Source organism: Suricata suricatta, chromosome 10 (assembly GCF_006229205.1).
Source record: "Suricata suricatta isolate VVHF042 chromosome 10, meerkat_22Aug2017_6uvM2_HiC, whole genome shotgun sequence".
Lineage (NCBI taxonomy): Eukaryota > Metazoa > Chordata > Mammalia > Carnivora > Herpestidae > Suricata > Suricata suricatta.
Window position 1 is genome coordinate 106,442,891 of NC_043709.1, and position 24,681 is coordinate 106,467,571.

General features: G+C 38.2%; 1 protein-coding gene across 3 annotated transcripts in view; it reads left to right on the forward strand.

Moving 5' to 3' along the window:
• WAC (WW domain containing adaptor with coiled-coil) overlaps positions 1 to 12,060 on the forward strand; it is a 75,661-nt gene extending 63,601 nt beyond the window's left edge. For 2 of the 3 annotated variants that reach the window (XM_029955605.1, XM_029955607.1), the window contains 6 exons: positions 800 to 922; positions 1,836 to 1,984; positions 4,455 to 4,573; positions 6,063 to 6,249; positions 7,579 to 7,706; positions 9,734 to 12,060. In XM_029955605.1, the coding sequence (XP_029811465.1) occupies positions 800 to 922; positions 1,836 to 1,984; positions 4,455 to 4,573; positions 6,063 to 6,249; positions 7,579 to 7,706; positions 9,734 to 9,803 (776 nt within the window). In that variant the 3' untranslated portion in view covers positions 9,804 to 12,060. The remainder of the gene's footprint in view (positions 1 to 799; positions 923 to 1,835; positions 1,985 to 4,454; positions 4,574 to 6,062; positions 6,250 to 7,578; positions 7,707 to 9,733) is intronic. The other variant, XM_029955606.1, reaches the window with a different exon arrangement.
• Positions 12,061 to 24,681: the final 12,621 nt, after the last annotated feature.

A 24,681-nucleotide genomic window follows, 5' to 3' on the forward strand; every position in this document is an offset into this window, starting at 1 on the left:
AAAAATTTCTGTTTAGAATAGTCAATTTTGACTTGTGTCCATTGTTGTTGTTACAGAGTATATTTAGCAGTAGTGTTAAGTGGTTTATTTCTTCCTTTATCTTAAAATTGGAGCTATTTCAGCCTAGTCGGTCAATAATCTTCTGTTCTTATTGTACTTTTCTGTATTGATTTGTGTGTGTGTGTGTGTGTGTGTGTGTGTGTGTGTGATTGGTAACTGTTTTATTAGGGAAAGTGGGGCTTTTAAACAGTTTGAAGAAATGATAGCATAGGAAAATGTCAACAATACAAAATCCTGTGCTTTTAAAATACATTGTATTCCTAAATTACCTAGCTTTTTAATGTCTGCTTATAAAGATTGTTGCAGTGGGTTTTGATGCAGGATTTGAGTGGTCAGCTTGTCTAATAAAGTATTTGGATGAAGTAAGTGCCATTTATCCAGTTAATTCCAAGTAACATACTGAACATTTTAGCAAATCGAGGAATAGATTTCTGGTTATATAATCAGAAATTCCAGTGAACACTCTTTACTGTTTTTAAAAAGTTTCAGAGGAGTTTCTTTAACTGAACACCTAAATCTTAGTGTGAAGGAAACTCTTTTCCTTTGCTTATAAACCGATTAAATTTATTTTCCTCTGATCATTTCACATTTCTAGATCCATTTTATTACTCCTATCTTCTAGAGTTCTGGTTTGAAACACCGCAGTTTTCTGTGGTTTCTCTTTGAGTTTTCACATTATTACTAATGCTGTAAATGCTTCTGTGTTTTTATTTTAATTTAAGGTATAATATGTTTTTAGTTCTTACAGCAGCTGTGACACAAGCATCATTGCAGTCTATAATTCATAAGTTTCTTACTGCTGGACCATCTGCTTTCAACATAACTTCTTTGATTTCTCAAGCTGCTCAGCTCTCTACACAAGGTATTCATATTCTTAGGTATCACTAGAATTGCATATTAACTTGGAGGGGGTTTTCATAGCAATTTTTTTTTTAGTCTTTGAAGAGATTAACTATAATAATGATTTGATTTTTTTTTAACACCAGTATATACAGTATTTTTATTTACTGTTTCTTTTTGAGATGAGGCAAGCATTGGCATTTGTCTTGCAGTATTGCCATTAAATCTGTAATATATATTTAATTCAGAATTTAAGTTCCCAATGAAATATTTTACTCCAAAGCTAAATGTAAACTGGTATGTCCTCAATCTTTGTGAGACATTGAATGTATTTTAAGAGTTGAAGTTTGGTTTCAGGTTTGATGGTAGATGGTTTTTGAGCAGAGGATGCAGAAATGCTTACGTCGGGTCTCAAATAAGCCATTTCTCTTCTCTGTGGAAGTATTCAGTGGAAAGGGACATACATAGGAAGAAAAGAGAAATGAACAGGCTGCTTTGACTTGCCCCTCAGCCCCAATTCAAAAAATTGATAACCTGAGCAGGAATATATTATTCTGAAATTGAAATGTAATAGTGAAAAGATTTCTATCTTTCTGGTTAACCTCATGAGGCAGGAGATAAAGGAGGATGACCAATCTTAAATGTAGAATAAGAAAGAGGAAATAAGGATGGTGAGGATGCCTTCCCATGTAAGAATAAGTTCAGGCTTACCTTCTTGCTCTGGCCTAAGAAAGGGGTTGGGGGAGGCACACGTTGGGTGTGTGTGTCTAATCCACGGCTAATTTAACCCGTGTGGCCCCAGTGAATGTTTCAGATTCTTGACTCTCAGGTGTTCTCTTTGGGGGGTAGAGGGCCTGTGAAGAGGTGGAAAAACCTTTTCACGTATAGAGAAAGGTTTTGGTTTCTTTGAAATTAATTGCTTCACTTTTTTACAGCTCAGCCATCTAATCAGTCTCCAATGTCTTTAACTTCTGATGCATCATCCCCAAGATCATATGTGTCTCCAAGAATAAGCACACCTCAAACTAACACAGTCCCTATCAAACCTTTGATTAGTACTCCTCCTGTTTCATCGCAGCCAAAGGTATGTCATTTTTGAGGGAAATTTGGAAAAGAAACCACTCACTTTTGGAAAAACCAACTTAACATATTCAAATCTGTATTGTAGCAAAAGTCCTCTTTGAGAATGTGGGCAGTGGTGGAGTGAATGAGGGGTGAGAATAGATGCAGGTTAGGCTTTTGGTGAACTGAAGGTGGGAGTAGGGAATTTCATCTGTGATTCCTTTACACACAGATTATGCTGTCTTACTGGCTGTGGGGTTTGTGACCTGGAGGGTGGGATAAAGAAGGGTATGCTAATTATCTACTAATGTTCATAGAATTTCCTAAGTCTAAACATATGAGAGGACACGTATTCCAGTGGCTCCTCCCACCCCCAACTTTTATTTTAGAAATGAGTTTGTTTCTGTGCTAACAGACCTTTAATGTATGTATTTAACTTCACATCATGAGAATCAATAACTGTTTGCTTTATTTAATAGATAGGAAAATCAAGTCTTCAGTTAAGTCTAGTTTTCTGTGATGGAGTCAGAATTTGAGACCTAGGTCTTTCTGAGCACAGAACCCATCTTACTAGGCTCTACTGCCTTTGTTTGTCCAAGCATAATCTTCTTTGGATGGCTCCTCAGGGCACAGTTAGAAAGTTGCTGGTCTGTTCTTTTTGGACTACATAAACAGGACCATAACAATGCTGCACCCCAATTTTGTGCTGTGTCATTTGAGTCTTACCTACAAATTCATAAGCAAATCTCAGGGATAGTCATTCTTGACTTTGTAGTCCTACTACCCAGCAACATGTTAAGAGATTTGAAAATTGGTATATACAAATTGCATTTGTTTTTTTCTTAATGGGAAGTTTAAGAAAGTCTTTTTACTTGTAAAAACTTTATGCCAGAGAATTTTTTATTGAAATAAAATCATAAGCAGAAGGCTAAAAATAAAAGCACCTTGATACATAACTTGATAGGCCAGCTTAGGTGTTCCTGTTGTCTCATTCCTTCCTTATTTCAGCCATTTATCTATGCATGTTTTAAGGTCAGTCTGGATTGATTTTTTTAAAATTCTGACTTAAACTTGTTTATTATGCAATTTCTTATTGTTTGCCTGTATTTTGATGGGCGAAGTGAGTTTCAGCTAAAGAGACTTTATTCTTAGAGCTTAAAACTTAACTTCAGGGTAGTATCTTAAGAGTACAATAAATGATGACGGAAAGTGAAGTAAGTGGTAGTGTTTTATAGTCAGTCATAAAAGTAGCATTTCAAATCCCTTAAGCATATGGCTGTCAATATTTTGCATTCGGAAACTTGCAAGGGTTTTTGGGGGGTTTGTTTGTTTTGTTTTTAGAGTGGACATTCAGTATTCTATAGATCTTATAAAGATGTTCTTTCTAAAAGGACATGTTCTTTTACATTCAGAAGTTTACATTCAGACTATCCAGATTTGTTTGAGAGAAAATTTAAAAAAAAAAGAAAAGAAAAACAAAGTAACTGCTCTCAGAGGATGTGGCTTAATCACAAATGGCCATCGTTGCCTTTGCGCCTTAATTTGGGGCTTATGTTTGAAACTACTTGTTTTTCCTCTCCGTGGCATTTGAATATGTATAGTATATATGTCACCACTGACAGTCGTGGACCTCTTGTTCCACCTCTTCAGGGTAACATCTCTTTAAGACCCCTCCAGTTGAAGTTCATATAGGTCCTACCTGTACCAGTGTATAGGCCAATCTACACATTTCTCTGCATCTGTGGTTGAAATTTAAGCAGCTGTATTTATTTGATGTGTTAACATTAATTTTTATTGAGCTACACATAACAGTAAATCAGAAGAGCTATTTTAGCATATTTGAAAGATAACTTTCCACAATATTAGGAGAACTAGTTTCTTAGACTGTTGTGCTAAGAACTTTTTCTTAATAATGTTTTAATGTTTGTTTATTTTTGAGGTGGGGGAGGGGCAGAGAGAGAGAGGGAAACACCGAATCCGAACCAGGCTTCAGGCTCCAAGTTGTCAGCACAGAGCCCAATGCAGGACTCCCAAACTCAGGAGCCATAAAATCACGACCTGAGCAAAAGTCGGATGCCTAACCTACTGAACCCCCAGGCACCCAGAAAGTAGTCTTAATGGCCTTGGGCCATTTTATGAAGAAATTAGATCATAGTCTCAAAACTTGACTTTCTTCTAACTACATGAACTTTGGGAACTTTTTTGATTCCACTTCTTTAAATCTTTAGATTTTTCACAGTTTAAGATTGTTCAACCAGATTTGGAGGGGTGTATGGATTCGGGGGCCTTAAATTACCATGATTTATACTATTAAATATGTTTGTATCACTAATGTTAATTTTATTATGAAACAGAATTAGGACAGTTTGTGTTATATTAAAAATTACTAAATAATAGGGACATTTCATTGATAGTACTTTTGCTTTTATCTAGTTTCCATCGTATTTGTTTTATGTGATAGAAGAGTATCTCACCTGATTTTGACATTTCAGGTTAGTACTCCAGTAGTTAAGCAAGGACCGGTTTCACAATCGGCCACACAGCAGCCTGTAACTGCTGACAAGCAGCAAGGTCATGAACCTGTCTCTCCTCGAAGTCTTCAGCGCTCAAAGTAAGTTGATAGGTGTTCAAACATTTTTTCCCATAATATTGCATGCTGCATTGTTTGAATATTATAAATATATATGTATAATAGAACTTGGTCTTGGAAGAATCCATGGATAGCCTTTGTTTTATGTATTATAGGATTTATAAAGGCAAATCTTATTATAAGTAGGTGATTTATCTCTAGTAGTGAAGCTTGGTTATTTTTGAAGAAAGTGATTCCTTTCTTTAGAATTTTACTTAGTGGAATATGATGGGATTAACAGTATGTGTACTTGTATAAACAGGGCACGTGATTTTTATAATGCTTTATGCTTGTTGAAAATGACCTCATTTTTAACCTCAAAGCAGGTTTAGATTTGAGTGTGTTAATGAAGCCAGAAGTGTTACATCTAAGACTTGGGCCAGTATTTCCCAACTGGTCTGTGTCAGCTTTTCCTGATAGCTTTAATTCTGACTCCTGTGTGGATTGTTGTCAGAGGGGGCTGTGTTGTGTTGTCACTTACTTTGTTAATTAACAAATACAACTTTAAATGATTTTCATTTTATTGATTTTCCTATTTTTATTTCTTGCTATGAGGTGGCAAAATAATTCAACTGTTGTTTTTATTGTTGTTTTCTAAACAAGCATTTCAGAACTTATACATCCAAATGAGAGTTGTTCCCTTCAAAATAATCACCTTGGGAAGCTGTCTTCTTACTCCAGCAATGTTGCCATTGCTCAGAACATTTTTGGGAAACTCTTCTTTTAAATTGTCTTTAGAGGCTGCAGTATTATTTTAAATATCCTCAGTGATGAAAACTCTTCATCCTTTGGGAGATTTAGTTTTTGGAAATAACTGAAATTCATTCAGAGCCAAGTCTGGTGAAGCAGGTAGGAAATCAACTTGGGTGATTAAATTTTTGGTTCTCAACCACCATATCCCCAAACCCTAGCCCAGACCATACAGTTTTAAAAGAAGATAACCAATCTCGGAGTGTTACTTTTTTGGTCTTATTTTGCCACTAAACTCCTTCATTGCTCTCCAATCAAATGCCTGTATTTGCTTCACATTATCTACCCTCTGATTTAATGTTTCATTCCGAGGTTAAACAAAGGCAGTAGATTTTTTCCCCCTCCTTGTCTACATGTATTTAAAATACAATATTCAGTTGTGCCTTATTATATCTACAATGGTTAGAATGTGACCGTTTCTTAGTTACATTCTTACTAGAGTTTCTGGTATACAAAACCAACAGGTTCTGCTGTCAAATTTAGAGAGCACTCTTAGTTTAAATTTAACTGACATTATTAAAAGGGCTCTTTTTCCCCCCACTAAAGTGTGTAGAGGAATACATGATATAAATACAGTTTGGATTTTAAATTCTATTTATTTGATGTTAAAATAACAAATTTTTCTTAGGAATTTGTATATCTTTAAATTAATAGAAGGTATTGACACTTTCTAGGAAGTCTACTTTTTTAAACATACTACACATTCAATTTTGTTTTCCAGTAGCCAGAGAAGTCCATCACCTGGTCCAAATCATACTTCTAGTAGTAATGCATCAAATGCAGCAGTTGTACCACAGAATTCATCTGCCCGACCTACATGTTCATTAACACCTACGCTAGCAGCACACTTCAATGAAAATCTTATAAAACATGTTCAAGGATGGCCTGCAGATCATGCAGAGAAGCAGGTATGTACATGATTCACAGAAGATGTTTTACCTTTGGATGAGTGACAAAATACAACTTGTACTTTTAGAAATCCTAATCTAAATCACTGCGTTTAAGCTATATTTTAAAATAACTAATTTTCTAATTAGATTGTCTCTGGTCCTTTTATAAAATGTTTGATAAGTAACCATAGGGTATTTATGAGGTGACTTTATTATTATATTAAAATAATTACTGTTACAGCTGTCATTATCAAATACTCAGTGATTGCCTTATTTTCTCCACTTCTTAAAATTGTTAGCCACATTTACCAATGAGTCTGTTAAGACCAAATTCTATACCAAGGTCACTCAGTTAAATCAGTGACTGGGGCTCAAATCAAAGCAGTGTGCTTTTCCCACTCAACTAGGCACTCTGATATTTAGAACCTGTTCATACAATAAATCTTACATCTGTCTCTCCACTAGACTAGCAACTAGAAGTGAGGAAACATTTTGTAGTGAGGGACCTTTGGACATTCCAGTTACTGCCATAGGCTTTTCCCTGTTAGCAGATTACTGACAGTCTGAAATTTTCTCTGAGTTCACAGAGATAATATTGTGTGTCTTCTGACACAAGAAAACAGTGAGGCCCTTTTATCAGTGTTACACCTGAACTTTACTCTCGCCGACTAGGCATCTTTTATTAGCCACAAATCGTGAGATCTTCTATCCTAGTGCTGTGTATTACTGAAATTGAAAGTACTATTTTCTCAAGAAGTTGAAGGGGAAATCTTTGCAAAGTACCTTCCACCATTAGCAATGTATTTTTTTTAAAACCCAATTTAATTTCATTAATTTTTAAATGTTTATTTTTCAGAGTGAGAGAGAGAGAGAGACAGACCGACAGACAGTGGATCCAAAGTAGGCTCTGCACTGTATCCGTGAGCCTGATGCTAGGTTCAAACTCAGGAACCAGGAGATCATGACTTAAGTCAAAATCAGCTACTCAACTGACTGAGCCACCCAGGCACCCCTAGCAATGGTTTTTTAAAAGAAAAGGAATTAGGAGCGCCTGGGTGGCTCAGTCAGTCAAGGATTCAACTCTTGATTTTGGCTCAGGTCCTGATCTCATGGTTTTGTGAGATCAAGCCCTGTGTCACCACAACATGCAGAGCCTGCTTGGGATACTTTCCCCCTCTCTTCCCCTTCCCTGCTTGTGCACGCAAGGTCTCTCTCACAATGAGTAAAATAAGCTTAAAAAAAATAATAAAAGGATTATTCTCTAATCTTGGTTTAAAGTTCTCAGAAGTTTGGTGTTTTTTTTGTATGTGCTCGTGACTTACATGATTTCTGTTTCTTTAATTATAGGCATCAAGATTGCGAGAAGAAGCCCATAATATGGGAAGTGTTCACATGTCAGAAATTTGTACTGAATTAAAAAATTTAAGATCTTTAGTCCGAGTATGTGAAATTCAAGCAACTTTGCGAGAGCAAAGGTAAGTTTTTCATTTAAATACATTTTTGTTTGTTTTAGCATTGTATATCTTAAATCAGAGAGAAGACTCCAAATCAGATTTCACTTCTGAAATTTAAAGTTTCCTCTCCTATATCATGTTCCATAATATTGTAACTGCATTTTTGTAATTTAATAATATTTCTGGTGGATAGTAATGGGATCTAGATTTTAATTCTCTAACCCATGGTAAATGCTTCAGTCACCTTTTTTTTTTTTTTTTTTTTAAATGTTAGAACTCTGTAAGGTACAGAAATATTTAAAAAATAAAATGTTTGGGTGCCTGGGTGACTCAGTTGGCTCAGTGTCCAAGTCTTGATTTTGGCTCAGGTCATGATCCCATGGCTGTGAGATGAAGCTTCACATGGGGCTCTGCGCTGAGCATAGACCTTACTTAAGATTTTCTGTCCTTCCCCACTTGTGCTTGCACTCTTTCTTACTGTCTCAGAAAATAACAACAAAAAAGTGAGTTAAATGTTACAACACTGTATGTTAAGTGTACTGGAATTTTAAAAAAAAGTGAAGAAGTGAAATGCCGACAGCAGCTAATTATAAAGGGTCTCTTTAACTGAGCATAGGACTCTGAGAATACTTGTTTCAGTTGAAATTTCAAATCACTATTTACATGGTGTTTGGATCACGTATGGATCCCTTGGAAATTACATTAAGAATATAGTTGTCCAATAAGTAGATCTATTTTCTGAATTGTTTTCACTTAAATTCTTATTGTCTAATCTAGTATCATACTCAGGTAAGGATACCCACATCCCAGTAAACAGTATAGATACTTTTTTAAAATGCCTATTACAGAATCAAGGACAGTCTTGTAATGGCTTCACATCCTGTCTGTGTAAGTCACTGGTTTATAGCTAGAGTTTAGTCTTAATATGAAACCACAAATATTTAGTAAATACTAAGTTGGAATTCACCATAAACTTGGGGAGAGTTTTCATCTAATCTTTCAGTTACTAAACTATCTGGGGGTACATTTTGAGTATCACCTGGGACTTGTTTACTTTAGGATTGCTCTGAAAGTACTTCTAACAGACGTAAAACTTGACTTCATTTTGGCTTGATTGGGTTGACCAATGGTTTGATAGGAACCTGTAGCCTCAACTATTGACACAAGTGTACACTGATAAATACCAGGCTGTTCTACTCTGATCATGCCCAACTCACTGGTACAGGCAATAAATGTCCTGCTTCACAGAAGAGAGGGGCAGAAAGAGAACAGTTTTATGAAGTTTATGGAAATCTAGTTGGCTGTGGAGTTTGTGTTTTATTTTTTATTTTGAATATGTGTACCAAGTAGGACTTTGACTCGGCTTCATTTTTGTGAGTCTGTATATTGAGAATTGTTCTTCAAAACAGCCTCTTGCACCTAGTTAGTTAATTCTAGGCTTACTGTATTATGGTCCAGAAATCGTGGAGTCTAGATTTATCTATTTAAATAATATCTGCTGCCTTTTGTGTGTGGGTCTCTGTGAGGATACGGTGAACAAAGTACTTTTATAAGTCAGTCTTTATATTGGGGCGCTGGGTGGCTCAGTTAAGTGCCCGACTGTTGGTTTCAGCGCAGGTCATGATCTCCTGGTTCGTGAGTACAAGCCCCACATCGGGCTCTGTGCTGACAGTGTGGGGAGCCTGCTTGGGACTCTCTCTCTCTCTCTCTCTCTCTTTCTCTGTCTGCCCATCCGCCACTTGTGCACACATGCTCGCACTCTGTCTCTCAAAATAAACTTAAAAAAAAATTTTTTTTTAAATCTTTATATTCAAATTAATTGAAATTTTTAGGAAACTAGGAACATTCTAACTTTTGTCATCTGAATACTTTAATATGCATTATACATTCACTGGTCATTTTGTGTTTACAAATCCATGTTTAATTCGTCTTAATTGTAGTTACTTATTTTATCTTTTTAAGATGTGTCTGAAGTTAAAATTTTTGTTTGGCTTTTGGTAACATTTATGTGAACTACTTGAGTTCTAATTCCTTCTTTTATTTTTCAGGATACTATTTTTGAGACAGCAAATTAAGGAACTTGAAAAGCTAAAAAATCAGAATTCCTTCATGGTGTGAAGATGTGAATAATTGCACATGGTTTTGCGTACAGGAACTGTAAATCTCTATTGCCCAGTCTTAACATTTTTGAGCTGCATTTAAGTAGACTTTGGACCGTTAGGCTGGGCAAAGGAAATGACAAGGGGTTGGGGTCTGTGAGAGTCAATTCAGGGGAAAGATACAAGATTGATTTGTAAAACCCTTGAAATGTAGATTTCTTGTAGATGTATTCTTCACGTTGTAAATATGTTTTGTAGAGTGAAGCCATGGGAAGCCATGTGTAACAGAGCTTAGACATCCAAAACTAATCAATGCTGAGGTGGCTAAATACCTAGCCTTTTACATGTAAACCTGTCTGCAAAATTAGCTTTTTTAAAAAAAATTTTTTGGGGGGTTAATTTATCATTCAGAAATCTTGCATTTTCAAAAATTCCGTGCAAGCGCCAGGCGATTTGTGTCTGAGGATACGATTTTGAACCATATGGGCAGTGTACAAATATCATGCAACAACTGTTTCCACACTTGCACCTGATCAAGAGCAGTGCTTCTCCATTTGTTTTGCAGAGAAATGTTTTTCATTTCCCGTGTGTTCCATCCACTTCCCTCTGAAATCCTCAATCTGATTTTACCCATTTTTTAAGGCTCCTCTTTTTCTCCTTTCTTAAGGCACTGTTGCTATGGCACTTTTCTATAACCTTTTCATTCCTGTGTACAGTAGCTTACAATTGCAGTGATTGAGCATAACCCACTTGTTTGTGTAAATTATTGAAATCCATTTGCACCCTGTAAGAATGGACTTAAAAGTACTGCTGGGCATGTGTGCTGAAAGTACATTGATTGCTCAAATCTAAAGAAATGGCCCAATGAACATGGTTGTGGGAGGGGAAAGAGGAAACAAAGCTAGTCAGATGTGAATTGTATCTGTTGTAATAAACATGTTAAAACAAACAAAAATTGTTATTTTTCTTTTCCTTCGGTCAATGCATATTAGAATTTGAACTACCTGGGGATTCTTTATCAGAACTATTCTTGTTGAATATTTATACTTATTTGAAATAATTCCTTAAGGGAGGTTTTGTTTAAAGCATATTAACAGGAAATTGTGTATAAGATATTTAATGGAAAAAAAAATTCAACAAGAATGATTAAGTCACTTCCCAAGTGGTTGTCATTTGTTATAAACCCTGGTTTAACCTGTCTTGCTATTATGACCTTTCATTTTGAAGGATGTTTGTGTTGTAGCTAACTGTTCAAGTCTGGTGCTGACTGCTGTTCTTAGCCATCACAAAACGCTAAATTTGTGTAATTGGAGCTTCCTTCTGTTATCTGGAAATGGTGGGAAAGCTCAGCTTTGTATATTGTTTCCTAAAGTATATTAAAATAAAAAAAGAAACTATTGCTACTATAAAATTACCTTGGCTTTTTTTTTTCTTTTCTAAAATATTGATCACATGGCCTTAGCATGACACTGCCAGTATTCTATCAAACCACAAGGGTTTCTTTATGCAGAAAATTTAATTTTAATTTCAAAATCCTACCGATTTAAAGACCTTTTTTCCTGTTGAGGCAGATGTATTTATGTGCTTTCAGAACTGCCAGCACCAAGGGCTTATTTTGTGATGGTAGACATGTTACTGCATGCATTCTGGGATGCGGAGATTCCACAACTGCTCTTGTGCTCCAGGCATACTGAAAGTATAGAAGATAATGCTCCAACCTTGCAATAAACTTTAAAAAAGTAAACTGTAAGTGATAGTATGGATGATATTTTCTAAAATACATAAATGTTCCAGTGTAATTGAGAGGAATTAAAATCTTATACTGGAAACTACTTTTTTTTTTGTAACTTGAGCTTCCTTTTAAAAATGTAAGAAAAGGCAACTGTCAAATTCTATCATCATGGAATGTTCATACCTGTAAGATTGTTAACCTTTGCTGGGCTTGATTAGTGCATGTAAATGAAACTCTGAAGAGCGATGTTAAGCTAGAACTCTTACTGATGGAGTCCTGTATCTTTCCTGGAAAGACGTGAGCAGTTTGTGATGTCGTAGGCAAATGTTTCCTGGTCAGAAGGCAACTTGACTTGTAGTTTAAGGTAAATTTGAATTTTATTGGCTAATAGTTTATGGATCTATGTCACCGTATTCATTTGCTTTGAAAAAATGTTTACATCCATAAGTGAATTGCTCACACATATATAGGAGACGATGCCTAAATGAAATTTCTTGGTGAATTTTTAAACCATTAAAATTTTTGTGGAAATATTTTTACAATATTTGATTCACTTATTCTGTAGTAAATTGTTTTAATTATTGTGCTTAATACATTGTGTCCAGCTACGAACCTTCTTGAGATAACCAGGGAATATTTCTTAAAATAGGCGTAATATCCCAGAATATTCATACAGTCGGCCTGTTGCCATGGCTTTGAACACGTATCTCCTTTTGAGGAGCACCTCGGTTCAGATGATTTGAAAATAGGAGCAAAGAGCCCCTAGGAAGCCTCAGGGGGTTTATTTTTAAAAGGACATTAGCAGTCTTCTGTTCAAACTTTAAAAACTGGTGTTGTAATAAAATATTTTGTGAAGGTGAGTCTGTTAGAAAGTCTTTCCCCTGAAGAACCAGATTTCCTACCTGTACATTGTTTTCTGTTTTTAACTAGTTTAACTAATTTTTAATTTTAAAACATGGGGCTATGACTCTAGATTTTAAGCACACTGGAAACTCCATTCTTCAGCTCTTTTTAAAGACGTGATGGTTCTTTTAAGAACCCAAATGAATGGTTTTATCTTCTAAATTTTGTATACATTTCACACTTAAAAGCCTTGGAAAGGAGGTGCTTAAAACTTTGCAAAGTGAATTGTTAACCCCATTTCAAACAATCTATTGTTTAAACATAACTAGCTTTAAGGGATTATTTCAGAGAGGGGTCACAAGGCAATTTATTCTGCAAACCAGGACGATTGTAGTTTAGGATTTAAAGCAACTATATTTAGATGTGGGGTTTGAATATACGGATTTCTTTTCAATACCTGTAAATATGGCTATATTCTTGTATTTGTACTGAAGTGTACAAAATGACACTTAAAAGTAATAAATATGTTTTGACTATATTGTGCAGTTATTTCAGAGCAGTCTTTTGAAAGTCTTAGAATGCATAATGTATTTGAGTAAGAAACCAAATTAACTGCAAACATTTTTTACTACGATTCAGTAGTAAATGTTAATTGCACTATTTTAATGAAAATTTTGGCTTGAAAACCTTCTGAGATCTTCAGATCCTCTTCTAACTTGCTGTACCCTTTTTTTCCTGCCGTCTAAGTTTTGGGCGTGCCCCAAAAATACAGTCTGCCTAGGTGGTCTCATCCAGGCCATTGGCTCTACAAATTGCACTCTTAGTTTCATTCAAATTACTTCCATTCTTGAACTCTTAAGCTCTGAACAGCAGTCAGTGTAGATATTTCCCTTAACGTGGCAAATTCTCTTTAAAAAAAAAAAAACAAAAACCTGTGCCTCAGACTTTATTTTCCAGTCCCCATTTTCAGTAATTTATACCATCACTCCCCATGGCTTGAGACCCAAACAGGCAGCAGCCTTTGTCTAGTGCCCTCTATTTAATCCATGAAACCTGGTCTCCAAAATATATTGTGGATCTGAGAGCTCATTGTCTTCATGTTTGCCACTGTTCCAACTCACGGTCATCTATGAGCCAGCCAGACCGCTGACCGGACCTCCTCAGCTTTCTCTCCCACCTCCACCACCGCCACATACCGAGTCTGTTCTCTATCCCAGAGAGAAATCAGAAGCAGGTTATCATTCTGTTCGTAATCTTCCAATGATTCCACGTACAACGAAATCAGCCCTCTCGTGGTTTGTGCTCCAGGCCCTGAATACCCACTACATTCTCCCTCTCCCACTGCAGTCGCACCTCAGGGTGTTTTAAATTTCTGTCTGGAAAGCTCTGTTCTTGGGAGACTTCCACAGCTTGCTGCCCATTCAGGCTCTTCTCGAAGGACACCTCACAAAAGCCTGTTCCTGACCTCCCATCTAAAAGAATACCATCACTGTTCATTTATTTTCTTCAAGAGAACAGTGTTTGATTCGTATTAAGTACCCCAGAAATAACTTCTTGAACTGGACTAAGAAAAAGAGCTATGGAAAAAATCAAAGTTTATTGAAATTTTTTCCTTTCAAGTTTTGATTTTGGTCCTTACACCTTGGGAGATAGGAATGAAACAGCAACTAGCTGCTTTTTGTCTGTCTGTCTTTCAAGAAATTACTGCAATTTACTAGGAAGTAAGTTTTGGTTACCAAACCTAACTCCAGACCTGTTTTATTGTGAAATGTGGTCTCTAGGCAAGTTTAATCAACTGAACCAGTAATTATTAGAGCCCTCTCAAGGTAGGATGCTTTCATAGGCCCGTCTGGTTCGGGTGATACCTTCACAGCCAACCAGACCCTTCTGACTTTTTAGGACAGAGATGTGGGCAGAAAACAATTGACAACGTTCTAACATGTGGTCACTAACAACATCTGTACTGCAAATATACATCCTCTAGGAAAATGGCTGGGGGGTGGGAATTTCCTGCCTTTATGACAGGTGGGAAGATTTAAGGCTGACAGGCCCTTGATACCATTGTATGCACTTCATAACAGGCTCTTTTTCCTTTTTTAAGGTGTCTGCTCTTGCTTAGTTTGATCAGCGTCTGTGGCTGTGTTAGGATCACACTATGTTTTCTTATCCCTTTTAGGTAGTTACAAGATTATTAACCTTGTATGTGAAGAGCAGAATGCAAGGACAAAATTGTGTCTTCTATGTTTTGTCTATCTCCCAAACCTAGAAAAGTCAGCACATAGTGGGTACTCAACTTTGTTCTATGAGTGACTGACTGAACTATACATTCTAAATATTTTATCTGTTAAGTTTGTATTTAATTTTTAAGCATAATGTTTTCAGAAAATTTTTTAAATTAAAAGATTGTTACTAGGGGTGGCTCCTGGCTGGCTCAGATGGTTGAGCGTCGAACTCTTGATTTCAGCTCAGGTTATGATCTCATGATTTGTGGGTTCTAGACCCATGTCAGGCTCTGCGCTGATGCTGCAGAGCACGCCTGAGATTCTCTCCGCTCCTCGCCCATGTACGCTTTCACTCTCTCCTTCAAAAATACATAAACTTAAACAAACAAACAGGAGCGCCTGGCTGGCTCAGCCAGGGGAGCGTGTGATTCTTGATCTTGGGGTTGTACGCTCAAGCCCCATGTTGGTTGTAGAAATTAGTTAAAGTCTTGAAATTATTAACTAGAGCTTTGAGTAGAGTCACTGAAATTTCAACAAGCCTCTTAATTTTTTTTCATTTTGCTGCCTTGAATATCATCTTAATGAACTAAAACTGTTAGAATGATAAAATATTTTTATTACCATTTTTGGCATGAGCTCTACTTTCTAAAACACCAGTGCAGTCTCAGGCTACATCTCTCTCTACCTGTGTCAGAAGCCCAAAAGTTCTGCAGACACCATGTAAAAACACTGACAACGGAATTGCAGGGTAAGAGAGCTGATAAAATACCACCCAATGCTTAACAAAAGTATTTAAAGAGGCAAAATATTTTTCCACAAACACCAAATCCATGAAAGAAACATCTTTGAAAGGTGATGGAGAGGATGGAAGATGGAAAATTTTGGGTATAATTTAGCACGTTTAATCATCCCCAAATTAGTGAGGGTTCAGTCAGAAAATAGAAGTCACCTTAGTTATTTCAAAGGAGAATTTGAAACTAATGGTGAATGAAAACAAGCAGGCCTTCCTGGAGGAAAGACAGGAGGGACCTGAGAATATGGACAGAGGGCAGGAAAGGAGGGAGCTGGATCCATGGAGAAGACAAAACTGCTGACCCAAGATGCCATCTGAAGCAGAGGGAGGGAGAAACCCAGACTTGTCCTCTCTTTGTCCTCTAGTTCTGCCTACAGTGACAGAACCTACTCAGAAGCAAGAGGGCAAAAGAGCTTGGGACAGTCCTGCAATGCTGAGAAGGGTAGAGAATGAAGGGAGAAAAATGAGCTTGAGGGCAAACAACCAGCATGATCTCTGACCCTACCAGCAGAAAAAGGGAAGAAAGTATGTCAGGTGAAGCCGCATTTCCTGACAACAAATAATGGAGCCACGCCGATGATGTCTAGGAAATGTGTTTTTTAAAAAAATATTCTGACCCAAATATTATATTTAGTAAGTTCAAATATAAAAGTAACAATGACTCTCAAACATAAAAGGCTCAAAGACTGTTACTGAACTCCTTAGACCTTGAAGAAAACAGTAACTGACAAAAGCTAGCCAAGAGATGCGTGGAGAATGATGGTAAAAGCATTACTGGGGATATGGAAGCAATTTACATATGCACCCTCAGAATAATGCGAAATGTACATAATTCAGTAGAATGTGGCAATGTTGAAATAAAATGGGAAATGGTCAGAAGATGTGAGGAAAATAAGTACATTCATTTTTGTCTTAGTGGGAAAGTCTAAAGTTGATCAAGAAATAAGATGGTACGAGGTACTAGTAGGCTAGGTTCTCAGGCTAGTGAGATTCTACTTAAGTGAAGGCAGAACAGTAAGTTGTAAAAGCAAATGCATGCAAAAAAATTCAGAATTCAATACATGATGCATGATAAATACAGAAATAATTGTGAAGAACATAAAACAAGGCACTAAATTAGAGACCCACAAGGGAGTGTTAGCGATTTTAGATCAGGTATTTAGGAAAAACCTTAAAGACTTTTTAAGTCATGACTTTTGAGTTGAGATCTGAGGGATGAGAACAAGACAGCCATGTGAAGCTTATTAAGTCATACTTAAACACAAAACACTAGAAGCAGTTCCATAAAATTCGAAAACAAAAAAGACTTCTCTCTGTTACTTTTGATACTATTTGGGAAATACTAGCCAATCCAATTATACAGGAAGAAGAAATGAGCTATAAATATGGAAAGGAGGAAGATAATGATTATTTTCAGTGATACATATACATAGAAAATAAGGATTTTCAAAGAATTTAGTAGGAGGGCTAATTACAAGTTTAATATGCAACATTAATAGCTTTGTTATATAGAAAATAAAAGATTTAATTTACTATAGTAATGAAATTGAGGCATATTTGGATCGTCTCTTCAATAAATAGTGTTGGGAAAACTGAATCTTCACATGCAAAATAATGAAATTGGGCTGCTATTTTGTACCACTCACAAAAAAATTAACTTGAAAGAGATTAAAAACTTCAATGTAAGAGCTGAAGCTGTAAAAATCCTAGAAGAGTACATTAAAAACAAATTTCCTTGACATTGGTCTTGGCTGGTTTTTTGGATATGACATCCAAAGCACAAGCAACAAAAGCAAAAATCTAGTGAAACATCAAGCTAAAAGCTTCTGCACAGTAAAAGAAACAACAAAATAAAAAGGCAGTCCATGGAATGGGAGAAAATGTTTGCAGATTATACATCTCACAAGAAGTTATTATCAAAAATACGTAAGGAACCCCTACAACTTGACAGCAAAAAACCAACTCGATTAAAAAATAGGCAAAGGACCTGAACAGACACTTTTCCAAAGAAGACATATATATGGAAAAGGGGTCATCATCACTAATCATCAGGAAAATGCAAATCAAAACCACAGTAGGATGCCACCTCATACCTGTTAGAATGGCTGTCATCAAAGAGACAAGAGACGACAAGTATTGGTGAGGATGTGGAAAAAAAGGAACCCTTGTACACTGTTGGTAGGAATGTAAGTTGGTGCAGCCGCATGGAAACTGTGGATGCTCCTCAGAAGATGAAAAACAGAACCACCATACCATCCAGTGATCTTCTGAGTATATATCTGGAGGAAATAAAATTACTATCTCAAAAAGATGTCTGCACTCATTCATTGAATCATTATTCACAAAAGCCCAAACTATGGAAACAACCTAAATATCTGTCAATGGATGAAAGGACCAGGAAGAAAAAAAACACATATTTATAAAATGGAATATTATTCAGCCATAAAAAGAAAGAAATCCTACCATTTGCAACAACATGGCTGAACTATGAGGGCATTATGCTAAGTGAAATAGGTCAGAGAAAGACAAATACTGTATGATATCATTTTTATGTGGCATCTAGAAAAGCTGAACCCATATAAATAGATTAGAGTGGTGGTTGCCAGGGACCGAGCAGGGAGGAAATTCGGGAGATGTTGATCAGAGTACAAACTTTCAATTATAAGATGAAGAAGTCCTAGGTATCCTAATGTATAGCATGTTGGCCATAGTTAATATTGTATATACTTGGAAGGTTCTAAGAAATTAAACACTCTAACTACCAAAAATCAAAAAACAAATCCCACAAAAAAACACAAAAAAAATCCAAAATCATTTGAGGTAATGGATATGTTAACTAATCGTATTATGGTAGTGCAATATATACAATAGTATATATATGGTGGTGCAATATATACATGGATCAAATCCTCATATTGCGCACCTTAAACTTGCACAATATTATATGTCAATCATTTCTCAATAAAACTAGGGCAGGGGAAGCTATGTATAGGTCTATGTGAAAAAACCTTAGGGATGCCTGGGTGGCTCAGTTAAAGATCCAACTCTTAATTTTGGCTCAGGTTATGATCTCAGGAGCATGAGATCAAGCCCCATGTCAGGCTCTGTGCTGGTCTGGAGCCTGCTTGAGATTCTCTCTTCCTTTTCTATGCCCTCTCCCCACCAATCTATAAATAATACATAAATAAATAAATAAATGAATGAATGAATGAATGAATGAATAAAATAAATAAGATTTAAAAATGTCAAAATCTTCAATATATTCAATGCAATCTCAATAAAATACAATTTTTTGGGTGGGAATTTGATAGAATGATACCTGTGTTCACTTGGAAAAATCAATGTACAGGTTATTGGAAATAATTTTTAAAAATATTTATTCATTTTTGAGAGAGAGCAAGATAGTGTGTGAGCGGGGGAGGGCAGAGAGAGAGGGAGACACAGAATCCAAAGCTGTCAGTGGGGCTTGAACTCACAAACCATGAGATCATGACCTGAACTGAAGTCAGATGCTTAACCGACTGAGCCACCCAGGCGCCCCTGGAAATAAATTTTTTAAAAGGTTAAAGTCCACTCAAGATGGCAGTTCAAGATGGCAACATAGGAAGATCCTGAACTCACCTCCTCCTCATGGAAACGATGAATCTACAGCTCTGTATGGAAAAATATCCTCTTAACAAAAACCTAACGGTTGGTCAAGTGATGACTGCACATCGGGAACAAGAAGAAAACCGCTTCAAAATGGGTAGGAGAGGCTGGGACACAGTCTTACCATAGACCCTACATTTGGCATCCCAACTTTTGGGGCATACACTTGAAAGATGAGCCCCCAAAGCAACTGGCTTTGAAAACCAGCAGGGCTTGTGTCCTGAGGCCTACAAGTCTGCAGTGATCTGAAAAGCTGTTCCCACCAGGCTTGCGCTCTTGGACCCGCCTGCTTCAGGGCCTGGCCCACAGGCAGCCAATCTCACCCAGACCGGAAGTAAAGGAGGCCCACCTGCTTATACCAAAGTCAACCTGAGGAGGCAGTTAATCTAGTTTCATACACACATCTAGGAAACTCCTGGAACCCGAGGATGGGAACTGGTGGGCCCTCTCTTCCAATTCTCCCTCTGCTGTGCTCCGGTGTTTTTGGAGGCGAGGTTCGGCACATGTCTGGTGTTCCTAGTTTTGGGACCGCTGCCAGGGACACTGATGTCTCCAGGCTCTAGTGGCTGGTGGGGCTTATGCTCGTGGTTCCCACAGGACTGTCATCAATGGAGAGAGAGTTCTTCAACAACTATCAGAGCACAGACCCAGGAGCTCCCTCTCTGTGAAGGAGGCCTATTCGCTGGTCATCACGACTGTGGCCTAAGGGGTAGTCTTCTTATTAGGCATGAATCTTGGGGCTGACTATAACCCTTTCCAGGGACCTTGGAGGACAGGCTCCATCTTCACACTCACCCTTTGCTGGGCTCCAGAGTGCCAGTATCTCCTGGGAAAAGGCTTTTTAAAAAGGCTAGAGCCATGGTTTCTATTTGTTTTCCATTAAAAAAAAACAACACTTTTTTCAAAGGTTTATTCATTCTTGAGAGAGAAAGAGAGAGTGCAAGCAGGATAGGGGCAGAGAGAGAGAGAGAGAGAGAGAGAGAAACCAAACGAAACAGGCTCCAGGCTCCGAGGTGTCAGCACACAGCCCGACACAGGACTTGGACTCACGAACCGTGAGATCATGACCTGAGTCCAAGTTGGATGCTTAACCAACGGAGCCAACCAGGAGCCCCTCTGTTTCCCATTTTTTATGGCTGCTGCCCAGGGGACACCCCTTGATTGCCTGGCTCATGTGGCCAAAGTGGGGCATGGATTCCTGGGTCCTGTGCAAGCAGAGAGCCAATTCTTTTCAGCCTCCTACCCTCAGAATGCTGTGCAGACAGTGGTCACATCCCCCAGACTTCCTGTGAAGGGGGCCTCTTGGCTTGTCCTGGAGCTTCAGCCTAAGGGGCAGGCCGTAGTTTGGCACCTGTGTAGTGGCCTACGTATCTGCCCTCAGGAAACGCAGGCTTGTGGAAGCCATCTTGCTCCTCTCCTGTCCAGTCCTGCTCCAGTTCACAAGTATCACCAGAAGAAAGGACATGCACTTGTCTGCACCCTGATTTTCGTGAGTGTCTCTCAGGGGTCCACTCCAGATCTCCTGGCTCTTGTGGCCAGCAGGGCTGATGCTTGCAGCCCCCAGGACTGTATATATTTGCATATTTTCCCTCTGGGGGCACTGACAGGTCTTAGCACATCCTCAACCACAGGAACTATTAAAATATAGTAGTCCTCCTGACAAGCACGGAGGTTTGAAAGACAACCAAGAGCCAAGGTAGGATTGAATGACAAGGTTCATCTCCTATGTGATGCCATTGCTTCAAGACTGCGAGAATCAGTTGTTTCATCTACTGTACGGAAACCAACATAGGGAGTCAACCGAAATGAAAAAACAGAGGAATGGACTCCAAATGAAAGAACAAGATAAAACCTCTTGGGGGAAAAAAACCTTTAACAAAATGGAGATAAGTGATTTACCTGATTACAAGCTCAAAGTAAAAGTCATAAAGATGCTCACAGAACAGAGGAGAATGGATGAACCCAGTGAGAACCTCAGCAGAGAGATAGAAAATATAGGAAAGGACTAAGCAGAAGTCACAGAGCTGAGGAAAACAGTAACTACACTGAAAAGTACATTGCTGTTCAACAGATAGAGCTCGAAGACAAGACAGTAGAACAGCCAGAAGAAAAAGGAACCAGAAAACATGAAGATAGCTTAAGGAACTTACGGTTTCTGGGACCAGGGGTTTATGGGTGGGAGAAATGGGTGCATTATTTTATTGTTTGCTTAAATATATCAAATTTTAAAAATTAAAAAGAAAAAAATACTTATAAGATAATTAGGGAAACTTGAATACTAATTGTATTTGCTAATATTAAGCAATTAGTGGTAATATTTTTAGGTCTGATTATGACATCTGGGCTCTGTTTTTCAAAGAAGAGTTATGACTTGAGGCACGCGGGCGGCTCATCTGGGTAAGCATATGACTCTCGGTTTTGACTCATGTCATGCTCTCACAGCTGTAAGTTTGAGCCCCACATCAGCCTCTGCATTGAGCATGGAACCTGTTTGGTATTCTCTCTCCCTCCCTCTCTCTCTCTCTCACACTCTTTCTTTCTCTCTCTCTCTCCCTCTGCCCCTCCTCCCACTCACACTTTCTCTCTCTCTCTCAAAATCCATAAACATTAAAAAAAATTTTTTTAATGTTTTTAAAACCAGAGGAGGAAAAACTCAGAAGTGTGGAATAAAACATCCCTTCTTTGCTAAATGTTGTGTCTGGTGTGATGGCAGGAACTCTGCAGCCTTCTTGTGACACACACTGAGACTGGCAGAACAAGATGGAATGTGCCTGCCTATATTCTTGATGCCACTTGAACTATGAGTTAACCAGTTTTCGAAATAGCTCATCTTCTCTCCTTGTGAGGTGAGATAAGAAGGTTTCCTAATTTCTAGTTGGGTGTTCTGTGACTTACAGGCAAACACATCCTGATTGGGGGGGGGCAATAAGACATTTGTGGAATTGAACAACAAAAGGCTAATAGGATTTATCTTAAACATATAGTAAAACATATTACGATAATGTTTTACATACTATGTACGTTAACACAACAGAAAATCTATAACTTGTAAAACTAGCAGATAAAGTGGCAGAACATAATAGACAGCCCAGAAAAGATAAAAAATATAAATAGGTTAGGATGTGATAAAAAAGTTAACATTTCAAATTGGTATGGAAGTAATAAATACTCAAAACTGGGAAGAACTGGCTAGCAATTTAAAAAGTTATAAATCAGTATCTGACTCTTTTTGTTGATGAATTAAACATTTTGAATGTTAAAAATGTAAATGTGAAAACTGTAATCAAGAGTCAATTTATTGATAACCTTAGATGGGGAAGGCATTTCTGAACTGGAGACAAAGCCTGAATGTCATAAAGTTATATTTACTACATAGGAACTAAAAACTTCATGCTTGAAAAAACAAAGATTAAAAATCCTAAACAAGCCCCATATAACAAACGAACAAGCAACGGAGGAAAAACTGGCAGTGCATGAAAAATTGGAGAGATCTTCACAGAGATTACCTACAAGTCCAGAAAAGGAATAGGAGTAACTGAGGAAAAATGCAGCCGGCTATAAATAGGCAGTCCCCAGAAGTATAAATAGCTCATAAAATCTATGAGAATGTGGTTCACTGCACTTCTTATTGGGGCCTTTTATAATACACTGGAGTATCTGGCAATAAACATTTGTGGAATAGGTGCCTGACAGAAATGCAGATTAAAACAATAAGACATCAATTTCCAACTGTTAGGTTTACAAAAATCATAAAATTTGACAAACCCCACTACTGATAAATACATGGGAACCAGAAACTCATTTGGTAATATCTTTAATTTTGCTTAATGTTTATTTATTTTTGAGAGAGAAAGAGAGAGAGAGAGAGAGAGAGAGAGAGAGAGAGAGAGAGGGAAGGAGAGAGAGAGAGAGCATGAGCACCGGAGGGGCAGAGAGAGGGGGAGACACAGAATCCAAAGCAGGCTCCAGGCTCTGAGCTGTCAGCACAGAGCCTGATGCGGGGCTCAAACTCGTGAACTGTGAGATCATGACCAGAGCTGAAGTTGGACACTTAACTGACTGAGCCACCCAGGAGCCCCTCAGTTGGAAATATCTTTAAATATTTAAATACACATTCCCACAAGATCCAGCCAGTACACTGCAACATGGATATGTTCACACAAATAGATCAAGAATGATCAGCATTGTTTACATTAATACAACAGTAAAGAGAAATAAACTAAACATTTGTCCACAGGGGACTTGTACTTACTACCGACTGGTACCTCCACACAAGGGAAGGCTATGCAGCCATTATACAGGAAGTTATAGATCTGTATGTTCTGTTAAAAACAAGTTATAGATCTGTATGTTCTGTTAAAAACAACAGGGGGGCACTTGGGTGGCTCAGTTGGTTAAGTGTCCGATGTAGGCTCAGGTCATGATCTCACAGTTCGTGAGTTCAAGCCCGCATCAGGCTCTGTGCTGACAGCTAATTCAGAGCCTGGAGCCTGCTTTGGATTCTGTGTTGTCATCTTTCTCTCTGCTCCTCCCCTACTTGTGCGTGTTCTCTCTCTCTCTCTCAAAAATAAATAAATAAACATTAAAAGGAAGACAACAAAAACCAAAGCAACAGGTCCAAAAATGGAGTCACTTATGGTAAGCTCTGAATCAAGACTTAATTATAGTTTCAGCCTCTCCCAGAAATGGAATCTTAAACCACTGGATCAAGATTCACCTGATGAGCAGTAGTGAAATAACCTGCCGCGTAGACTCCTGTGGGGACTCCCGCCCTCCCCTCAAGGGAAGTGACCTTGCCACAACCAGTCTACCTTTTTACAAGTATCACTTCCTTTTTCCTGCTCCCGTCTGCCTCTTCAAGGCTTTCATTTTGTACAGGTCCTTGGCGCTCCTTTCATTTTTTAAATTTGATGCTGCCTGACTTACAAATCATTGAATAAAGCCAATAAGATCTTTAAAATGTACTCAGTTGAATTTTTTTTTTTTTTAAGTAGGCTCCAGGCCCAGCGTGGAGCCCAACACAAGGGCTGGGACTCATGACCCTGAGATCAAGGCCTGAGCTGAGATCAAGAATCAGAAGCTTGGGAGAGGAGCCAAAATGGCGGAGAGGAAGGGAGCTCTGTAAACTTTGTCTGTCCCATCGATCGAACTGAGAAGGACATGGCTCTCATCTGCAAGAGCGGAAGGAGAAAATACGGACTCCAGAAGGAAGAGAACCTGAAGGATACCGGAGTGAGTGAGTGCGAACTGGGGAGACTGGAAAACGGGCCAGCCTGAGACGGGCAGGGGAGGTGGGAGCCCCAGCCCAACGCAGGGCAAGCGCGCGGAGCCCGAGAGACAAAGGGAAGAGACAGAGAGACTGAACACGCTCATAGTACTGTCTCTGGGGAAGAGGTAAAGAACGCTTAACCGCGCTTGGAGAGAGAAGCTCACTCCATAGATAACTGCTGGGTAGCCTAAATCCCGAACCCAGGTGGCGCAAGGGAAGGAACAGCTTCCAGCCTGGCGCCATCTTGGCGAGGAGTCGGCGACCGCTGCCACGGCGGTGATAGGGGTGCTCACTTCGACCTCGGTTTTGGGAGTGGGAGCACGCACCTCATTTCCACGGTGCATCTTGCCCCCAGCATTGGCCCCACAAAACCTGAATCCCGGGTGCCAA